The sequence below is a fragment of the Stigmatopora nigra genome, chromosome 10 (assembly GCF_051989575.1).
Source record: "Stigmatopora nigra isolate UIUO_SnigA chromosome 10, RoL_Snig_1.1, whole genome shotgun sequence".
Taxonomy (NCBI): Eukaryota; Metazoa; Chordata; class Actinopteri; order Syngnathiformes; family Syngnathidae; genus Stigmatopora; species Stigmatopora nigra.
Genome location: NC_135517.1, coordinates 9,530,536 through 9,552,390, shown reverse-complemented (window position 1 = coordinate 9,552,390; position 21,855 = coordinate 9,530,536). Strand labels below are relative to the sequence as shown.

Genomic DNA, 21,855 nt, shown 5'->3' with positions numbered 1-21,855 from the left:
TCCATTTAAGATTCAAATTGAACCTATGACGAATTAGAATTGACTACTTGTGTTTGTCTAACATATTTATGCAGAATATATTTAAGTTTACATGTGATGATCATAAATTAACCATAGTACGGAAATCACTATTTTAAAAAAATAAATAAGATATGTATATCCTGTTCTGATCAAAGTATTCGATATGTTGCCTGTTAGAAATGGTATTCATGTAAGGTGTTGAACTTTAAAACCAAATTTCTTGTCTTGACACAACAAAGTTTATATTTTGTCTTGGATCTCATAGGGAGGAGCAAGTATTTATTATGAAATATTGCAAAAGTTGTATTTAGATAAGAAGGAATTTCTTTTTGTGTTGTAACTGGCTTGTTGTAGTCCCATTTAGCAGATTCACAGGGGTTTGGAAAATACAGCATTATACAAGGTGTCAAAGTCCAGGTGGTAGCTGAGTCATCACTTTAGTTCAGGGGTTTCTTGGATGAGACAATTGGGGCCATTCATAAAAATAAAAAATAAAAATTAAAAAGGGCTTGGAAGGCACATTGTAAAAAGCAGCGTGACCAGGAAACACTGCAGTCATATCGTAACAATTCTTCCATGAATACGCAGAATAAAATCGCATTAGTCCTGCATAACCGCATTTGGTCTGTGCCATGGAGAACCTATAAAGGCGCGTCAGAGATAGACCAATTTCAGTTTGTTGTAATGCCGTTCTTTTAATTTAAATGCATGGGATGCTGAATGAGTGGATTTACAGTAAAAGGCACACCCCCTCCCTGGCTCATAAAAAGTCACATACCTTGACCGTGGAGTGAAGCTATGAGTCAGGCAACAAAATAAGCTTGTGAAACCAGTGCAGAGGACAAGGAAAAATGAGAGTGTTGTGGGTATCAGTTCTGGAAAACTTCCAATAAATAGAGACACAAAATGTCTTCACACAACTGCCTTTAACTTTCTACCATCAAGTCAGCAGTTTCTTTTTAAGAGTAGTACACTCTAAAAATGACAATGCTTCATCAGCTATAGTGTAGAATTTTCCTTAAGAAATTCCAGAACACAAAGTCATTTGAGATTTAAATCATGCACACCATCACTAGAACAATGTCATTCATTGTTCAATGTTTATACCGTGCTATTTTGGTCTATCTTTATCCCAGTAGCCCTTTCGGAGGAATCATTTCCAAATAGAATGATGATTTATTTGTAAGAAGGCAAAGACAGATGTGATAAGTAAAATCTTCCTGTGGGAAATACTAAACAGCCTTGAATGAGTTAGGCAGAAATATTATAAAAGCCCAGAAATGTCCATGCTGCTTTACAATTGTTGAACTGTTCAATCTTGACCAAGAAGATCAAGGTAAGGAGTTCACCTCAGGATTCATTCAAAATTTAATTATTCATGAGAAAGCTAAAAATGGGTCACTCAAATATTTCCTGACAAAATGGCTGAGGTAAGATATGGCAATTTGTCCGGCCATGATATTTGGGACACCAGCACTAGCACACACACACTTGCAATGTTACTAAGGAGTTTTTTTTTTTAAATAATTATGTCTTTGTGGTCTGAAGTCCCTTTGTCTTAAAGACCGCATGTTTTTGTGTTCTGCTGTACTTAACAACGTGACGATTGAAACCTCACGTACACTTAAGTCCAACCCTCACTGGACGAATACTAGAGGAGAAAGGGGGAGTGAATGAGTTTCGGTTGTGTGTGTTGGATGGGGGGGCGGGGTGTGGTGTTTGACACTGTCCTAATGATGCATTTTCTAGTCCATTGATTCCGAGGCTCTGCTCTCCAGTAAATCCTTCACATGCAACACATTAAAGCTCGCCCTTTTTCCTCCTTCGCCAATCGATTAGCACAGCTTAGAGACAGCCTCGCTGGGAAGCAGGGCAAGAGATGCCACTTGTTATCTTCAGGGACACACACGAGCACACACACATGCACCTTTTCAAGGGTCTTATTCTGTCAATGTGAGCTTAGTTGTTTTATTTAGGTGCTGCCTCCCCTCCCGTATCTGGCTTTTTCAAGTAACCTGGATATCATGGCATATTTTCAAGGATAAACCCATAGTAATTTGGGAGCTAATTCACCCAGATGTCATTAAGTGTAGGATTTGTCCAAGAATACGGACATACAAAGTCTACTTTATGTTATAACTGATTTGCTTCTCTCTTACTGTATATGTCGCTTAGATTCTGACATGTCAATGTGAAAGCACACAAATCACACACCCACACATAGTAGAAGTAGGCCATTTTTGAGAAGGATTACGGAGACTTACAGGCACTGAATGGGATATCAGCTCCTTGGACAAACTATTTCTTTCTATTAATCTGCTGCAAAATACCTTTTGGCTAATTAAATAGCCATTTCATGGTGATATTTATAAGAAGAAATCACGACCTTTAAAACCATCAGACGGAAAAGAGAGAGTAGAAGTGCATATTGTAAAATAAATTTTAACAGTCTTTGAGGAATGGTGAGCCTGAAATGACAGAATTCCTCTTCAAGATTTATTCATTTGTCTTACATTTCATCAAGTACTGTATATAAAATGATTGTATTCATGCGATTGGCTAGCCACCAATTCATCATGTCCCCTGCCTGGTGCCCGAAGTTAGCTTAAATAGGCTCCAGCACCCCCAAGAACCCTTGTGAATATAAGTGGTATGGAAAATGAATGGATGAATGATTGTAACTACATATGCTTTACTGTTTTGTATTCCTAGTCACTTACTTATACTCATACAGTATGTATTGGAGATGCAGTCCATATGTATGCCTGTTGGTGTACACCTGATTGGATGCCGTATGTATCACGATAGTTGTATTTGTCACTTGCTTATGAAGTTTCGAGATCCTGTTTGACTTCTTGCCTCTAATGAAGTACAAGGAATCTGCATTTAGTTGCCTATTGGTTATCTGTGACTGCTATTACACTTCATTATAAATGTATTCCTCTCCTCTCTTATAATACTGCCCGTTATTTCTGCCCAGCTCGGCTGAAATCATATCAAACTGCGGGCCAGCGTTCATTAGTCACGAGAGCCACTCTTGAATATCAAGCCAAGTTTTACACAATAAAACTAAATGTAGTTTGCTCTTAACTGTAATTAAAGTTTTCTTTATTTGGGTTCCCTGTTCACGCATACTTTTGTCCAGTAATCATACTCAAGTTCATATAGCTGGCTTTTAAATTTCGGTTTAATTGGGGCTTTTATTAAATTAACCTCTTCACCGTCAATATAAGAGAACAGAAGGTAAAAGAAGCAATATTTTTGTTCCCTGAAATAGCCTCCATCCTATATATCCAGTCACTATTGTGAGTTATGATCTGTAGGGTCAGTAGCTATTGGTGAAGGGCATAAGAGGAATTGCTATTCAGTCTATGGAATTACTATACTTCACAATGGCATTTATTTGGTATGATATCAAAGATCCAAGCAAGGATATTCAACTCAAATATGTATGCACTTTTAATCAAGGATCCTTAGCATGGTCTGCATTAAAAATAGTTTCTGCTGTATGTGTGTGTGTGTGTTGCATTGCATGCGTTTGAATTAGTTTTTTTGAAAGTGTAATTTCTGTAGCAGCAAGGGGAATTTATTAATTACATAATTTTAATATCTTTGAATGCAGGGCTTCTTCATGAATGATAAAGGCACTCATTTCTCATGGATAGGACTTGTGCTCAGTCAACACTTTTGAGGAATTGAGAAGAAAACTGACATGCACTATCAAAAATCTGTACTGACAGAAATTGGACAACATCAAATACAGCTTTATGCCAAAAGATTTTTGAAGCATAGATCCAGGGCTGGGCAAAAAGATGATTTGGCTGTGCTGGGGATAAAGAGTTTAATGCTATTGACTCTTTTGAGGATTTTACCAAGATGTTCTGAAATATTTAAATGAACACTGGGAGTTGCTTCCCATCTGTAGCTGGGAATAAAAGGATGGAATATGAGGAGGGAACTTTTTATGTCGGCCTTTTTACAATCCATGAATTAATGGGCGCATAATAATTAGAAAATTCTCAGTAATAACTTGTCCTTTAGCTTTTCTAGTCTTGGGTGGCGCAGAGGTGGATTCTACTGGCAAAAAAGTAATTCACGTTTCCAGTAAGAGTAAGATGACGCTCTAATTCTTGGAGAAAAATTACAGAGATTCATCTGACCTATGAAGCAATTCACATTCTCGAGCTAATTCTCCACATTCTATCTTTTGATTACAGTCGAGTAAAAGTATGCAACAAACTTTATTATCACGTTTTATCTGAACAGATAAATGTGTTTAGACATCTGCTTGTCGGTCTCACTTTTCAATCATAATTTTTCTGTGCCCCAGTGAAATAAGGTGTTAAATTAACGATATCTCCCTAAGAAAAGCGTCTGTCTTTCAGTCCAATATGAATTTCATATTTAATACAGTGTAGTGGTTCAGTACCTGATAGCTATTGAGGACACCATCCATAACTCAAACATCATCATGACAATGGATTCTGTTGACTCAAATTCATACAATTGAGCTCTCTGTTCTCAGTTTTTTTTCTATCACATCTTCATTGAGGTTGCAAGTAACCAGAACCTTCAATGCACCGTAGACCGCCAATCAATTTTTAAGTTTTAAAGAGTGTCAAGTCATCACTTATGAGTTAGGCGAGAAATATAGACCGACAAACAATTGGCAGTTTTTAAAAGGCAAAAAAAAAATGCATCTGGAAAGGATTAGGGGAATTTAATTCAATTTCAATTGGGGAAAATACATTTTATGAGTTAATTGAGGCAAGGGCTTTATCGCAAAACAAAATCAATACAGTAGCACAGCATTTTCTTTGCAAGGGTTCACGAGACTGAGACAGAAAGACTAACATCTGGTGGTGTATCATTAGTAGATGTTACAATACTGTACTTTACTTTAAGCCTTAAGATGCTGCCCGGACGTTTTGTGCCTTCTCAGCTAACTGGCAGTAATCCTAAAAGTGGGAGAGGAAATATGCCAATACAGTAGCTGGAAGGACTTTACTTCTCGACATGTTGAAGGAAGGGAAAAGCTTTGTGTCTTTCGGTTGTCACAGTGACACAAATGAACTTATGGCGTGGCACATAAAGAAGGACACAATGTGCACAGGTAGAAGGTAGAATGTACTTTCTGCATATGGAGTACATTTATCATCAGCATAGTCTTAAACATGAATGTTGGTGCCCATAATGAACGTTTAAGAATTTCCTATTACTGGTGTGTTCAGTTAGGAGTTTGTTAGGAAACCAGAACGTATGAAGAAGCACGTCAGACCTCATCATAGTCATCTATGATGAAAAAATCCTCCCCATCCTATCATTAATGATCCCTAATATCTAACATTCCCTTGCTTTTCTTTTTCATCCGTGCCTTCTTCTGTCTTCTTCTGTCCTCTTTACTGCCACACCTCTTCAGTGCCTATGTGTCTCTTTGGGGTGTCTGCACCAGTTGAGATAAGCAGCAAGTGTAGGACACATTGGGGATGGTGTTCACAGAAGCTAGGTGATCTTATCTTCTATCCCTTTCCCCATTCCAAGCATCCCTCGCAGTTTGGCGCCTCTCCCCTGCTGAGGTTTCAGACTTTCGTTTTATTTTGTTTTTCTTTCTTGCCCCTTTTTTCCCTCCATCTCATAGCAGCTTTTTGCTCTCTGTCACTTTCCTTTATTGGTTCTATGCACACACACACATATTCTCTAGGACCACCCCAGTACTGCAGTTGATTTGAATTTGATGTGATGGGAAAACAAATTGGCAACATTGACATGAAAAAAAAACTGCTTATCGTCTTCTGCTGGGCCAATAATGGTCTTAGTCAGATACTAGAACCCCTGCCAGCATTGAACGTGTGACATGGAGGACAAATTCAATGTGTGTTGACTTTCATGGTGTCTACTATGTGAGACCAGGTGAACATCTAGTATTTAAGCACAATACTTTGTTTTGAATATATGTAAAACAATCAGTTATGCCCATGTCCTGTGATCCTCGTTTCCCCACGTCCTCCCGTCAGGTTTGATTCTATTATTTGATTCCATAGTCCTTGTTATAGCGCACTCAACTTCATGTCCTTATCCGTTTCCCCGCGTTTGGGTTCTACTACGAATTCACGACCCTGCTAAATCCTAACAATTTGTCATGATAGGGGCTCAGTCATACAATATCAAAGTCCCTAAACCTTACTTGGTACTAAAGTATAATAAAACATGATAAGAACCAGGGAAGAATGAAGAGCGACTAAAGGAACAGAAAACACAAACCACAACGGATCAATACGATGCATAAATGAGTCTCAATGTAATAAATACCAAAAGGTGAAGGCAGCTGCAGCAAAAGGAGACGGCTAATCAAAAATAAATCTCACAATTTGAAACCAGCACAATGACAATATACAACATAAATTGTAGCTGTACTGAGTAGATTTGCAAAACCAAACATAGTGGAGGATAATACTAAATTAAACTCTGAATACCAAGGCATTTGGGATAATCCCCTATGTCTTTCGCCACTACTGAGCCTTCAATCAGCCTTTCTGATCGCAATTGCCAGCAGGAGCAACACAAAAGGCTCCACCCATGATTTTTTTTACAATGGAAGCCAAGAAACAAAACTGGGATAGGCTCCAGCACCCCCTCAATTCTTGTGAGGATAAGCGGTACGGGAAATGACAATGTTTTTGGGTCAGAATATTGGTGGGAACATTTAAGATGAGTTATGGGAGATATTCTTTTTTGATATTTATAACAAAGGCCTTTAAATAGGAATGTATAGACTTTAAATATTTACTTAAGAAAAGAACATTAAGGTATAGAGGACAGGCAAGTGAGTTAACTGTCATCCTGCACATGCATGCTGAGGTAACATGACAAACCCAGAGAGGACGAGGAGGTTGATGAGCTGTCAGTGGCCAGCTTTCATTTGACTTAATGAGTGAGAAGCCTGTTAATTACAAACACCATTAAGAACAGCTCCCTTGAGCATTACCGTCAGTACAACTTGAGGTAAAAGAGAAAAGGTGGATGCAACTTCCACTTTCATTTACATGAAGTTGCCCCTCACAACACAGTGGTTGATATTTAAAAACTCAAAAAGAATCCAACCAAGATGAGCTAAAAGAACATAATTTACAGTATAAAATTAACATATTTTGCACTTTTTCCATAGTTTAATTGGACCTGTTATTTATACTAAAGTTTTAACTAACAGTTTTGTTTTTTAGACTATAATTAACCAAGAAAAATGTCAATATGTTACATTTACAGGTGCTTCTTTTGTCAGCTATTCCCTATTTTAGAATTATTTTAACATATTCTGCTCCCCAAAAATGAACCAAAATACTCCAGTGTGAAATTGTGCATTCTTTGACTATTGTGACTTCTATTCAGGTGCGTGTTATATTCTGGGAAATATGGTCATTCCAAAAATATAGATGACTTCTAGGGATTTGTGTGTCTTATTAAATCATGTCATCATTGTGATGTTGCGTTTTTACATGTTTGAGTCATTTGTCATCTTCATGACTCATTTCCCCAGATGTGAAGATTGACAGTCTGTCAGCCCATTTATAGTGGCGTGCTCCTCACTGTCATCATGGGATGGCAAGAGAGTGGCTCACGCATTTCCCATGGCTTCTTCTTCTTCTGCCTGGTCTCATGCGTCTCCATCTTTTTCCACCCCCACATGTCAGCCCAGGTGGCAACAAATACTAGGATTGTGTTGTCTTGGAACAACATATGGAAGCGAAAATTGGACAAATGAAGTGGGGGGGGATGGATGGGAGCAGGGAAAATGTCTATCTGTGTCACAGCAGCCAGGAGAGCGCGATGGCCGAGTGGATAACTGGCACCCGGGAAGCTTCGTCACATCTGACGTGTTTCTTAGGCAGAGGAGCTCTCTCGCAGCATATTACAGAAATCTGCAAGCAGGCAGATATTGGCCACCTTAATTTCTCAGTGCCGACTCGACTGCACTCACGCGAATATGAATATTCCATTTGGTGTGTGGCTTTTGTGTGTTGCTCATCATGCGCCAGAGCTTCTATGTTCCCGATTAGAGCGATGTCGACAGGCAGGCTTTTGGTGTTTCTCTGTTGTTTTTCATTTGCTGAGGCTTCCCGGCGCAACCTCCCACATCTCTTTTTCTCTGTCCTCGGCTCATATGATATGATTATGTCTCTCTGTTCCTTTGTTCCAGGCTGTGCCTTCCTCACCTACTGTGCCAGGGAGTCAGCTCTGAAAGCCCAGAATGCATTGCACGAGCAGAAGACCCTGCCAGGGGTAAGTCACATACTGTATATGGAGCACCATGTCGGCCTGGGAGCAAAGACAGAGTCAACACATATAGCCTACAAGAAATGGTAGATTTATGGTGGCACTTATATATTCATTTTTCCACATACAAATGCCTGACATTTATTTTAAATCAAAGGGGACTCACCGTCTTTGCCACGCCTGTCACTTTGTGTTTATCACTGGCTGTGCACCAGACGTGAGCATAGCCTTCCTTTCGCTTACCGTCCTCTTGCTCTCCCACTCTTGTCACTCTGACAGTCACACACACACATATAAACCCACAGGGAGAAACCGCACACAGCATCACATCATAGCCACACTATTTATAGTCCTCTCTCCAGTTTGTGTAAATGAGTGTGCGCCTGTTTGCGTTGGTAAGAAGGAGTGGTGTGTGTGTGTGTGTGTGTGCATGTGTATGTGAGTGTGTGTGTGTCTGTGTGAGTGTGTGTGTGGGCATATGTGGGAGAGAAAGACAGATAGGGATGAAAAAGCCAGCGGGTGTGCGGATGATGGCCATTTGTACATTTAAATGCACGCTCTGCATCGTGTGCGTCATGGATCTCGCCCGTCTTCTCGTCAGTTGTTCACGTGCCGGAGATATTAGCAGTCGTCCATGACGTCTTTTGGCTTTTGAGCGGTTGAGAGTAGAATGGATTTTTGAGGAGGTCAAAACCCAATTGAAAATGTGAGTGTTTTTAAACAGTAAATAAATGACCGTTTTGTATTTTATTGCAGTGATTTTAAGATTTCCAGTACAGAATGTGCCATCTCAGCTCGCATGCATGCTTGTGGTTATATGTGAGCCAGCACACTTGCACACGTGTGTGTCAGGAAGTTTTGATGTTTCTCTGTCAGGCCTGGCTTGCTTTTCTGTGTTCGTTTTTAATGACGCCTCTAGGGAAGCTGACAGTCGCCGTGTTGAGCGCATAGCCTTTGATGTGAGTGATTATGACATCACAGACGTGTAGCGAGAAGAGCGGAGGAGTGGGGATCCGTGCTTTCAGTTGTTGTTTTTTTTTTCTTTTTTTTTCCACTTCCCAGTGGCAGGAAAGAAACGGGGAGGGAGACATACAGAGAGAGAGATTAAATATTTGGTCCAAACTAGATTGCAATTTTGTGTTCACACATCTGCTGTGACTGATGTTTTTGGCCTTTTGCCATCATTGTTGGAGGGAGAAAAAAATAGTTTGTAGTTGAGTGCAATGGGGAAAGTAGGAAAGATTCATAGATTTTGGCGGCTTGCTACCAGGCATATAAATTTAAGTGCACCATAGATATACAGTCATTTGCACTCAACTTGACTCCACTGGGAATTGCTAATTAACAACGCTTTTGCCAGGAGAGGACACGTTCAAGTTTGAATTGATCGAGGGTGAGCCTAAAGTAAACAAGGCTATGCCTTTAGAGAGGCCTAGTGTAGATCTTGCAAGAGAAATTGAGCAGGAAGCAGCTGAGGTTGCGGAAGACTGCCAAGCCATTTGTTAAATGCCTCTGCTGTTCATAAACGGAAAAAAGTCAGTCGTTGGTGTCCAACTTGCTATCAATTCATGTCCTCTCCGCTCCTGCAAATAATTTCTAGGATAAGAATAAGGGCCTGGACCAGCAGTTCAACTGCTAAATCACACATAAATTAAAACATCACAAAGAAGAAAAAATATTTATACCCCAAATGTTTGAAATGTTCCAAATCCAAAGGCTACTACAGAAAATATCCAAACATTTAATGAGAAGGTGCTAAAAATCCAATCTAAACAAGAATAACATTATTGCTTTATAGTTGACAATTGAAATACGTAAGCATACTATACATTCAGTTCTCTTTTCTGTTGGTAATTGATATTTGCAATGACAGTAATTAATGACTAAATTAAAAATATAATTGTTAAAATGTTAATACAACTTAACTGTACTATGCCCGTCAATCATTCATGTACTAGTAAAGAGAGCCTTGAAAATATGTGGGAAACCTTTAGTGAACTCTAGCTTTTGCCATGGTAAAGAAAAAGATGGCATATACACGGACAGAAATATCCACAGACAAAAACTGAAAATGAAGGCTCCCTTTGTGAACGTATTACAATTTGTAGTTTAGATTCAACCAGAGGAAGGCAGTTGGAAATTTGAAAGCATTTTCTCTTACCCGGTTGTATTTCTTCCACCTTGTTTGTTTTGCCTTCAGCCTCCATCAATCCAACAGAAGCAAAATCCTGCAAATGAAATCCCTCTCCCTCCTTAAAGCTCTTTCCCCTTCACTTCATGTCCTGATGCGCTTGTTATCATCAAAGTTGCTTTGCCAAACCTTACATTTAAAAACTTTTCCAGAGTCTCCCTTCTGTGGCTGCCAGGTGAGCCGAGAGTAGAGGGGATTAGACTACCTTGTGGAAATGCCCTGTAAGCATGGCTGTAGACTGTTAGTGTAGCACAGTGCCAACTACTGAAGGATGTGTGTTTGTGTGTGTGTGTGTCAAGAGGTGTGTGTGTCAGATGACTGAAGGTAAACAAGCGACAACCAAACTGACACAGAACAGAAGTTTGAAATCCCTTCATCCATTTGTCTTCATTGGGGTCGCCAATGAGTTGCCCGTTTTTCAGACTAGGGGAGATATTACATACTCCGCCTTTTTAACATCTAGCCTTTTGCAATATACAATATTTATGAAGCAGAGCACATCCTATGAATGTAAGATAGTCACGCAGCAAAAGTAAATGGAATGGTTTGGAGACGACAAAGATTACAGTATTTTTGCATGGCCGTGAGAAATGTTAGGCATGCTCAAAGTGTGAGAGTTGAGAATGTTAATGATTGATTGACTAACAGACCAGTTTGTAGCAAACTTCTCATCATTCTCAGCCTCCTATTTGCCATAAAAATATAGAAAAGACAAATTCCCTACCGTAAAATACTTGTTATAATAGATAACATTGGATGGTTAGCAGTCCAGCATGTAGTCCGCTTTTATGTGGGAATAACCTGAAGCTTAGTAAGAGCTTTAATAAGTGATGATGAAAATAATTGGACGGATGGATAACCATTACTACTTTACCACACAAGGGGTGCATACTTGGATTGCAATGAATACTTTTGTACATTGACACAATGCAGACTGCTGGTCCCAACACCTCATGCACTCACTCACACCACAAATACTTCTCCTATAACAGTAATACAAATCTATTGACAAACACATTCATTGAACAACCTGATACTCAAGGAAAGAGAGAGTGCATGGAGAGAGTAATATAGTGCAGATTGACCAATAGTGTAATAGTGGGCCTGATGAAAAAATGGAACATTGCAAATCAATGTGTCATTTTAGAACACAAACACGCCTACATCCAATCAGCGCATGCAATGGAGCACATATAGCCGACTGCTTTTAGTCAAGAGACAAACAAATACCAGCAAAAAATGAGAAAGCCAATGCATAGCAGGAAAGAGGAAAAGGTTGATGATGTCAGTGTGTTGTCTCTGTCACGATTGATATGTTTCTCTTTCCCCACAACAAACTACTTCCATCCCTACTACCAGAAGCACCCTTTTTCCTAGTTGAGATAATGTCAGCGAGAGAAAACCATAACATTGATTGGCTGCTATGACCCAGTTTCACACAACCTTTTTTTCCACATAAAAAGTCACCTCTTATACTCTATATCCACCAAGCTCCCTGGCTGATGTAGGTGAACGGGTCAGAGGGGAATTTTGGTGGTGCTATATAGTGATTTTCTCAGTGACACATTCCCTTTTGTCAATGTATATTAGTTGCCCAATGTGCAAGGGTTGTAACAGTATGTCCACATGAAAAATGCCACAGGCCTCAGAGCTACAGTAATTCATCCCATTCCTCACCCCCCGACCGTCACCCCATCAACCATCCTAATCACCCTTCTTAAAAAAAAAAAAAAAAAAAACGTTTACTTCACGGAATGCTCCAATTAATACAAGAAAAGCACACAGCCCAAGACATAGCGCCTCCTTTTTGGCAAGCATGTGAGTTTTTATTAAGCACACAGATCGTTATAAAAGCCAAAGAGCTGATGGACAATTTATTGACAGCCAGCAGTTAGGAACTCTGCCAAGAGGAAAATGAATAAACAATATCCTGTGTCCAAATAAAATCTAAGTTTTAAGTGGCATTTTCAACATTATTCTTTTGATCCAAAAAGCTTACACAGTATAATAGTTTTTGTTCCTATATGGGTCGGTTCTGTCATGTCGGTGTTCGCTACTTCCCTTCTGCTGCACGGGAATGGATACATGAGAACAGAGAGCTGATTTGTGTCAAATCATACCATTGTTTCATCTGGAGAGTAGATAAAGTTATAGTCATTAAGGGTATGTGTTTTGTTTGCGGCATGGTGAGAGGTATTTCCAACCAATATGGTTTGATCTTCTCATATTCCTTTGGTAGGATCTTTCTGTAGCCTTTCATATGCACTGTTATTATCGAGTAAAGCCATCAGCTTTCCATTGTTGTCTCTGTATTTGAGCATAATATCTCCCTATCCGTACAATTGTTATGTTGTAGTTTGTTTTCAGGAATGTCATAGTCCTTACTGAGTACAATAGAAAGATGATGAGTAGAATAGAAAGAGTAACCCTAACCCCAGGCTTATGTGGGTTTTCTCTGTGTACTCCGATTTCCTCCCACATCTCAAAACCATGCAGGACAAGCTGGTTGAACACTCTAAATTGCCCCTAGACATGAGTGTGTGTGGGAATAGTTGTCCGTCTCCTTGTGCCCTGTGATTGGCTGGTCATCGATCCCGGGTGTCCCTCTCCTGGTGCTTGTAGTTAGCTGGGATCGGCTCCAGCACCCTCCGTAATCCTTGTAAGGATAAGCGATTCAGAAAATGAATGGAAAAAATCCCCACCCATCTTTCATTGCTGATGACAGGAGAGATTTGATGTCTGCTAGTTGCGTTGTGTTGTGACAGTGCTAGTAAATCTTTCTAACAGGATTGGAAGCTTTTGTTTTAGTGCTCCACTTTTCAGTAAAAGATTTGTACCGAATAAAGTACTGTGCACCTGTATACTAAGTTTGAAAATCTTACATGAAAAATAAATTAACTATCATGAATTACAGGGAGTTTAAATTACATGCCCATTGTTGTATTTTTCATGTGGTTTGAGTTATGAGGCATTATGCGGACAAAAAAAAAAACCTTTCTTTGTTTATTAGTACTCTATCCAACATTATTTTCCCGTCAGAATGACCCCAAAAGAACAACCACTGTTACAATGGTCTATCATGATCTATACTATTGTGGGGAATACAATACATTCCTAAAGCCAATATATTCCAAGAGTAACACTGTAATGTTTTTTTTCTGACTAGCAGGCTTGTATCCATTGGTTGAGCTTTATTTATTTGTTGTTTTGTTTGTTTTATTTCTTGCTGCATAACCTACAGGCTGTCACTATACTTCGCTACTTGCCTTTCTGATTTCTAGGAGCTAACATAGTTTCTGCAGCTTTTACTAAAGGACATATTCACACCTCTACTGTTTTGGTCTGGACTAAAGCCAAAAAGTTATTCAATTGGTATTCACTTTTTGGGCTGCTGTGAATGCAAAGAGCGAAACAAACAGCCAGGAGACCACTGGTGTGGTGGTCTGGGTTCATGTCCGCACCGTGGTGTGAACCAATTTTGACATCCCGCACCTTTTTGCACATAACAGGATTGCATAACCAATGGCATTATTGCAAATGTGGTTAGCATCAGAGCTCTATGATTCCGTACTTGTGTATTTTAACCCACTTGGACCATTTTGTGCAATAATTGAACCAAGTTTGCTTGTTGTTGTCAAGTCCTGGGACACTTGCGTGAGTTGCAATGTGAAAATTAACTGCACCAAACAAAACCAAAAAAGTCTCTACTGTATACTGTATACAGCAGGTTGTATTGGGTTAAAAAGACCGATGCACGAGGGAATGATGGAAGTGATGCAAATCATAGCACGAAAGGTGACTGCAATTGTAGAGTTGACAAGCATCTTCTGTCATCTACTGTCTGAATGGCCTCATTATGGTCGGGCTCTAGGCCTAGTGTTACAACCTCCCATTACCGAGTGGAGTTTGAGCAGCTTGTAATAAGGAAAATGAAGAAAGCTTCATCTGTCTGGAGGCCACCGTTCTTTTTAATCCAGTGGTACAATTAATTTCAAAAGTGGTGTATTGTACCCTTTAGGCCCATAGATTGATGACCATAAATTCGACATTATACACCTTTACACTATGTGCAATGATATAATATAGAGTCCAGTAAATGATGTTTAATCTCATTAGGAGAGGAAAAGATGCAGCGTGGGTTGGGATCCCCGGTGTAAATTGAAAATAACTAACAATTTATTATATTTTATTCTACAAAAAATGAGAGTTTTGTCACATAAACCCTTAAAATCTTTGCTTAAACTCGTTCATATGAACGTAGCCAGCGTCCAACTATAAATTGGATACAAGATAGGAAGATTATATTCCTTATTCATTATTATCCTTCTTTATCGTGTGTCTGATGACGTAACCTGATTCTGACATATTTTATAATCTTCTTTGTCCTATATGTGTCAGCCCCATGCAATGTTTTTATATTGTAATCAGTTTTTCAGTGCCTGTGCACTTACACTTTAACTAACACATTGTCTTTCTATGTTTAGTGTATGTCATTTTTTAATTTAGGTTTGAAGTAATGTGGAAGAAGAAATAATAGTTATTAGAAAATGATGAAACTTAATATATCAAGCGCAATAATATCCACTAGTGTCGTGCTCCACAGCGTGTTGGGCTATATTGAGTCCACCCTAAAAATATATATTTTTCCTCACAGAGAATGATGATGATTTAACCTCCTTTCTTTGCTTCAGTACTGGCCTAGGAATGTGCACTTATGTAATTGTTTATTTGTAGTTATGCGTGAAGCTTGTTGCCCTCTGCATCCATCACTCTTTATCAGTTTAATTACCCTTGAGTTTGGTAGGCCTTTTTCCCCCCCAAGTTTGTAAATGAGAGATTGAAAGAGAATGGTGCCGTGTGAAATGAAAGTTCACTATAGGTGGTTGATTATCGTCTTTCTTCGCATAAATAATTAAGATGCAATTGTCTTTAATGTTGAAGTAATTAAAATCAGGTATCTTTTGATAAACAGAATTGCTTCTTGGACTTTTAAAATAAAGCAGATAAAATGCTTTAAATCTATAGTGCTTTGGTTTTGCTTTGGTTAGACATTCAAAGTGAGTTACAGAGCTTTTTAAGTGCAACGCTAGACAGAAATACTGTTCCAGTTTGAACAAGGGCTTTGAGAATTAGAGCTAACAAAACAAAAATGATTGTGTCAGCTCAAAGAAAAATGGCAATTATCATCTATTGCACAGTTTTTTCTTCTGCTTTCTTTGGCCACAACAGTATGGGCAAACAATCTTGCAATTACAGAGATCTGAACTTGTCATGCTTATGTGAGCACGGCAATATGAGTAGTGAGCTGCACTCCTTTGGAAGAGGCTTATCTTGTGCTGGGACAGAAACCACAATTGTTTCAACCCCCACCAAAATGCAGGAAAATTTATTCCACACCTTGTCTCTTGGACCGCATTTGCTACATGTCTGGAGAAACAAAAAAAAGGAAGTCAGTCAACAAATGTGTGGAATAGAAGCAGACAAAAACAAACACAGTAAACAACACAACAAAAGTGAAGTCACTTTGTATTCTGTTTCAACACCTACTAGAATAGATTTTTCTTTTAAAAGTAATACATGCCGTATCTAAATAGTAACAAACTAAGGTGACAACAATGCCCTATATATTTGATCTCAATTTTCCAGATTGCTCCAATCTTCATAATCTGAGGGGGGGAAAAAAGAGAGAAAGAAAAGATAATTCCATGTCAGATCGCAATAAAATATGCTAGAATGAGATAAAGGACATAATTTGGGTTTGGCTTGATGAATCCTGGTCTGGTTTGCATTTATTTGTTCCAAATAGAATGCTTCCAATGTTTTTGACATTAAATACTGTATTGGATGTATGAAACAAAGTACATTGTTGTATTGAAGCCAATTTTCCACATCACTACACTCTCAAAATTGTAAATAGTTCAAACAACTTTAATAATCTCAAATAGCTTCCAATCCGGACTACTACTTTCTACGACCTTTACCGGTGGTGCGGTAAATCGATAATAGAAATGTTATTCATTTGGCCATGTCCGGTAATTAGGAGGGTAGCGAAGGAACTCTTGCCGGAAAATCGTATTGGAAGATTGGTTGTAGCAGCTGGTGAGCTGGTGGCCAGCAGATGTGATAATGACACAACACGCCAGAAAAACCAAGATAGCGGGCCACGACTCAGGCAGCTTTTAATAATTGATGGCAACCAAGGCCCCGCAATGGCCAGTAATTGCATTACAGGTCACTTCTCAATAGCAATTTGGGAAAGTTGTGCTGATGTGTGCTGGGTTGAAATCAATAGAAACTGTTCAGAGATGGTGGCTTTCCTCCCTTATCCTCTCACTATGTTGCTTTTTTTTAATAGTGAGACCTTAAAATATATACTTATTTCTTTTTGCAGTATTGGGTCTCAGTTGTAACATTTTATTTTGATTTGACCACTATGAAAATGTAAAAATAACACTTGCTGTCAGAATAACATGTATAAAGTACCTGGGCTGGATTACACAAAAAGATACTCTCAAAAATGATGTTGAAGAAAACCTTAATAATTTTTATTATTTTTGTATACTTTGGTTTCATGAAGTAAATGGCATGATCTTTGAAATGACAAAAGTCTTAACAATTTTGACTCATCTTTGAGTGGCTTTTGTACTGGGAGTATACCCCTTATATTAGATATCTCACCTGCTTTGTAATCCAAACTCTCACTTGCTACATCTGCTCTCTTTCTCAATGCTAATCTTTCTTTTTGCCCCTCCCTCTGGTGTGGTATGGGAGAGGAGTAGAGGAGAGTAGAGGAGACAGTGGATTTTACATGCTCCAAATACAGCCTGAACGTGTGGGGGCTGCTGTCATCGAAAGCAAAAAAGGGACCGGGAAGCATTCTCGTCTTTTGCGCGAGAGCGGAAATGTGTAAGCGTGGGCTTGCACGTGACCAAATGTGTATTTATTCAGGCAAACGTTGAAAAGCTCTGTCTCTCTCTCTCCCCCGTCCTGTGGCCTCGCTTTCTCGCTCTGCCTTTGGAATTTCCAATAGGCCTTTTAGTGCCGCTTTGTCTGTGTTGCCTTTTGTGGATCTCACTGTAATGTTCTGCCTTTGTGCGCCATCTCTTTTGCTGTGCTTGTGTCGCCTCTTTCGCATGTGCTTGGCGGGGTGTGACAGCATTGAGAAGTCACCAAAGTGGTAAATGATGATAGGCCATCCATCATGCTTTATGGACTCTGTATGGTGCTGCTGTGGCGAGTGGCTGCACTGTGCTGGCTGTAACTCAGGACACTCCATCCCTCCATATAACCTGGCAGGGGCTCTGCTGGGAGACTGTTTATGTGTCTGTGTGAAACACAGGTGGAGGCTGGGTCTGAGTCCTTCTCCCGTGCATGTGCATCACAGAGTGTCATCTATGTGTGAATCTACACTGCCCTCATGATTCTGGCCTCTATTCTATTATTATTCCCCTGACAAAAACTGAGTGCATAGTCACTGTAAGTGTGTCTTCTGCCTCTTTCGTTTTATTACAAGCAACCATTTTCCTAAGTATCTCCATGTTTATTCACGAAGCACTTGGCCAAGGTCAGAGTTTAGCGTTCTGTCGTATAATGAATTGCATCCAGTGTCATTGTCGCTCACTTCAGAGGTGAACATGAGGGAAACAAGTGTCAGTCACTGGTTGCACTTTTGAGATATAGTTAGTATGACAAAGGTGGTTTTAAGTTGACCACTGTAAAACGTTGTGATTTCCCAAAGAGTATATATACTACCTGTGTATGCTGAATCAGTAATATGCAGCTGATTCTTTCTCATGATGCCCCTGTTGCTCCACTTTTCTCTTTCACTTGACCTCGTCTGACTCTTGTGCAATGTCCTCCTATCATGCAGCTTTCCACTCTTTCCTTTTGTCACCTTTACACATGAAAGAACAATTGCCCTGACAGCATTCACTCTTTCGCCCTCCCTCTTTCCTGCACCGCCTCTCCCTGCAAACGCTCACCCTGAACCATAGCAATTGGTGTCACTGTTTCAACCAAATCTCATATAAAGAAAAAAAGTCAACTACTTACTGTATATTTTGTGTTGTTGTTGTTTTGTTTTGGGGTGGTTTTCCCGGGGAAACCTCATTGAGTATGACAGCAACGCTACGAACTGTGGGCAAAGAGTTTTATGTTCCAAATATACTAGGTTAATTCCATGGGGAAGTGAAAAGGAAGGAGGAGGAAGAGCGTGAAATTTTGTTTCATTATTAATGAAGGGGGTGGCACTGTAGCTGAGTGTTTAGCACATCCGCCTCACCATCCTAGGATAACCGGTTAGATCCTGGGCATTGGCCTCCTAGTGTGGAGTTTGCATGTTCTCCTTATGCTTGCTTGGCTTTTCCCTAGGTACTTTTGTTTCCTCCCACATCCCATAAACGATGCATGGTAGGCTGAATGGACACTCAAACTCTCCTTCTGTGTTATTGAGAGTGTGGAATGTTGTTTGTCTCATTTTGCCATGCGATTGATATCCTCGCATCCCTCGTGTGGAAAAGTTACGTGAAAAAAGTGACAAGTTTTAAAAATGGGAGCAAGGTGGGGAATGAATCTTGTACTTCCCGCCTATTCTAACAAGAAATATTTATGTTTCATATGTAATGGCTTCTGCCTGGTCTTTTGAAATCATATTAAATATGGAAGACTGCCCCAAATATAGCAGTTTTAATCTAAATGACAGAAATCTTTAGATCATGACCATATTTAAGGACCAATTGCGGAAAGGCGTTTGAGTTCTATAAATCCAGGAGTTGAAAAGTTATAGACTTTTATATCTATATACACGTATATCTAAAATTCAAAGTCTATCAGTCAATCCAATGGACCTGAGGTACATCTTAATTCACTTTTGGTGGTCTATCTGTATCTAGTCTATTTGTTTTCAACTTGGACAATACACCTGCAAAAGCATCCTTATGAATGTCACACCCGGGAGAGGAAAATGATTACATCTGCAGACGGGGGGAGCAAACAAGAGGGGGTGGGGAAATGGGGATGGGTTGGTGGGGGGTAGAGGCTTTTGATGGATGATACCTATTTTGAAACAACCTTTATTAAAGTTTTTCAACAGGATTCTAACAAGACTGTTATAGTCATGACTGAGTGTCTGGTATCCAATTTTTAATTGTATTCACAGAATGACTGATGGTCATAGACGAAATAACCAAGACATTTTAACTCATCATTTTGCCATTTGTGGACTTTAAATTCCATATTTTTACGTTTATAAATATCACCTGGGTGGGCACAGGTGGTGGTGGTTAGCACGTCCCCCTCAGAGTTCTGATGGATTCTGACCTTCTTGTGTGGAGTTTGCATGTTCTTCCCATGACTGTGTGGATTACTTGTGGAAGAACAAAAAACTTGTTGAAATACCCAGATACGCAATGACAAGCCTGTAGTAGAGGAGTCCGCAAAATGTTGGAGATGTGATGCATTTGCAGTTGTCTTAGCCCTTAAGCGCATTCGATCCCAATTATCAAGCATGTTTCAGAGCAAGGTTGTCTTTGGCGGGGATCCATGCCGGCCACTAATTCATTTACGGTTACACATCTTCCTGAGCAGTAAAGGACTTAAAAGTTCAGCACAGCTCTTACAGGGCCACTTAGTGGAAACATAAGTTGTGTATATTTTCTCTTTTAATGGCTGCTGTGAATAGCGCTCCCTCTGCACACTAATAATTAAAATGTCTGCTTCCTCACCTTGGTACATTCTTAAATTCTAATCGCCCTAATTCCTGTTTGTCTTTCTGTTGATTTAGGAGACACTTTTCGTATGGTGGGAGTTGGGTTTTTGTTGTTGTTGTATTTCTAGAGTGGATTTCCTATTGCTCTTTCTAGCTGTTCCTCTGCTTCAGGTCGATGAAGAGTCTTTAATTCCAAATAGAAATGTAATGCATCCAATAACACCCTATTAAAATTAAGGTCTATACAGTAGACGTATTGCCACATCGCTTCTAAATCATTCTTAATTACAATTCGTCAGGGCGGGTAATTTAAACAACATGATTCATTATGGACACTAAGTCCAAGTGTGAAACATCTGCATTCCTCAGTCATTATTACAGATGGAAAAGGCCTGTTAAATCAGGACATCTGCCTTTCCAACAAGTGTAATAGTCTGTCTCCCTATGGATAATGTCTTCCTATACTTTAAGTAAGCTTTCCCTGCAGATGGCCCCTCTTTTTTATGTGTTCTGTCTCGGTGACTGTTGCAACTCATGCAATCTCCACAGTTGGTCTTTTATTTGTTGTCATCATGAAGTGTGCACCAGAACATCCCATTTAAATAATCGCCAGGTAATTTACTATAAGTGTATTACAGTCTATTACATCAGCAATAGATAACCTTCCATGTGGGTGACAGAACCTGCTGGAGACTTACTGTAGATCATTCACCGATCTCTTACTGTAGCTATCTCTGCTAGACTGAACTTTGCAAGAAAAACAGATGTTCAAAAACCAAATACCTTCATAAATGAATACCACCGTTCTATTTTATAATATGCAGTCACCAGAAATTAGATGTAGCTTTAGAGTGTTGTGCCTGTGTGTGTTTGGGTGGTGGGAAGGCGAGGCAATTGTTTTGTAGGTGCAGGCAAATAAAATAGAGCACCCAGGCAATGTGGCATTGAGCATGTCAATGGCTAAGCAGCTCATTGTAACACCACTGGATCAGTGGATGTTCTTCTTCCTCTGACTTATTTTACCTATAGAAACTGCATCATACCATCTCCTGTCAATTTACAGAAATAAAATGCAAACAAACTATTGGAAATGGTTGGCATTAACAAACAAAGTTGCCCTCCATTAATTGTAATCCATTTGGACTCGCCTTCTTCTCTTTGAAGTAAACTACTTGTAGTCACTGTAGTGTCAAAGAAAAACATGCACTGTCTTTCTTTCAATCAAATAGGTCAACTTAATGTTAATGCATTTTCTTTTTTCACTTTATCTTGTTAAAACTAAAACAGCATACATTCAATACAACCCACGCATATCCAGTTATATATCATCACACGTCAAATAGGTTTGGTAACGAATTACTGATGCGATTCCTGGAGATACCACTCACCTTCTAATTGCATGCCATCATTACTGCATTGAAATCAGTCCCCATGTTCCCTTAATGTAATTACACGTCCCTAATTGTCCTGTTATTAGCCTGCTTAATTATTCACAACAGTTACTCTAATTGGCACAGAAACCCAGTGTGCTATCATTTAATCTCTTTATTAAAGATATATTTGGACTTCACATTAGGGGAATGTACTTTTAAAAAAACTCACTACTCCAAATGATTTTCAATTAAACATACAGATCTGCAGCATTAATGCCTATTGGTTCCTCTTA

General features: G+C 39.3%; 1 protein-coding gene and 1 long non-coding RNA gene across 7 annotated transcripts in view; one reads left to right on the top strand and one right to left on the bottom strand.

Moving 5' to 3' along the window:
• The window catches only part of celf4 (CUGBP, Elav-like family member 4), an 82,418-nt gene that overhangs the window by 26,642 nt on the left and 33,921 nt on the right, over positions 1 to 21,855 (top strand). For all 6 annotated transcript variants that reach the window (XM_077726332.1, XM_077726336.1, XM_077726331.1 and 3 more), the window contains exon 2: positions 8,216 to 8,298. Coding sequence is in view for 5 of the 6 variants with exons in the window: in XM_077726336.1 (XP_077582462.1) it covers positions 8,216 to 8,298 (83 nt within the window). In the remaining variant the exon portion in view is untranslated. The remainder of the gene's footprint in view (positions 1 to 8,215; positions 8,299 to 21,855) is intronic.
• Positions 5,552 to 9,176, bottom strand: LOC144203083 (uncharacterized). The gene is made up of 3 exons (XR_013327611.1): positions 9,029 to 9,176; positions 8,459 to 8,564; positions 5,552 to 8,334 (listed from the first exon to the last, which is right to left on the bottom strand). It is a non-coding gene; the product is annotated as an uncharacterized LOC144203083 (long non-coding RNA).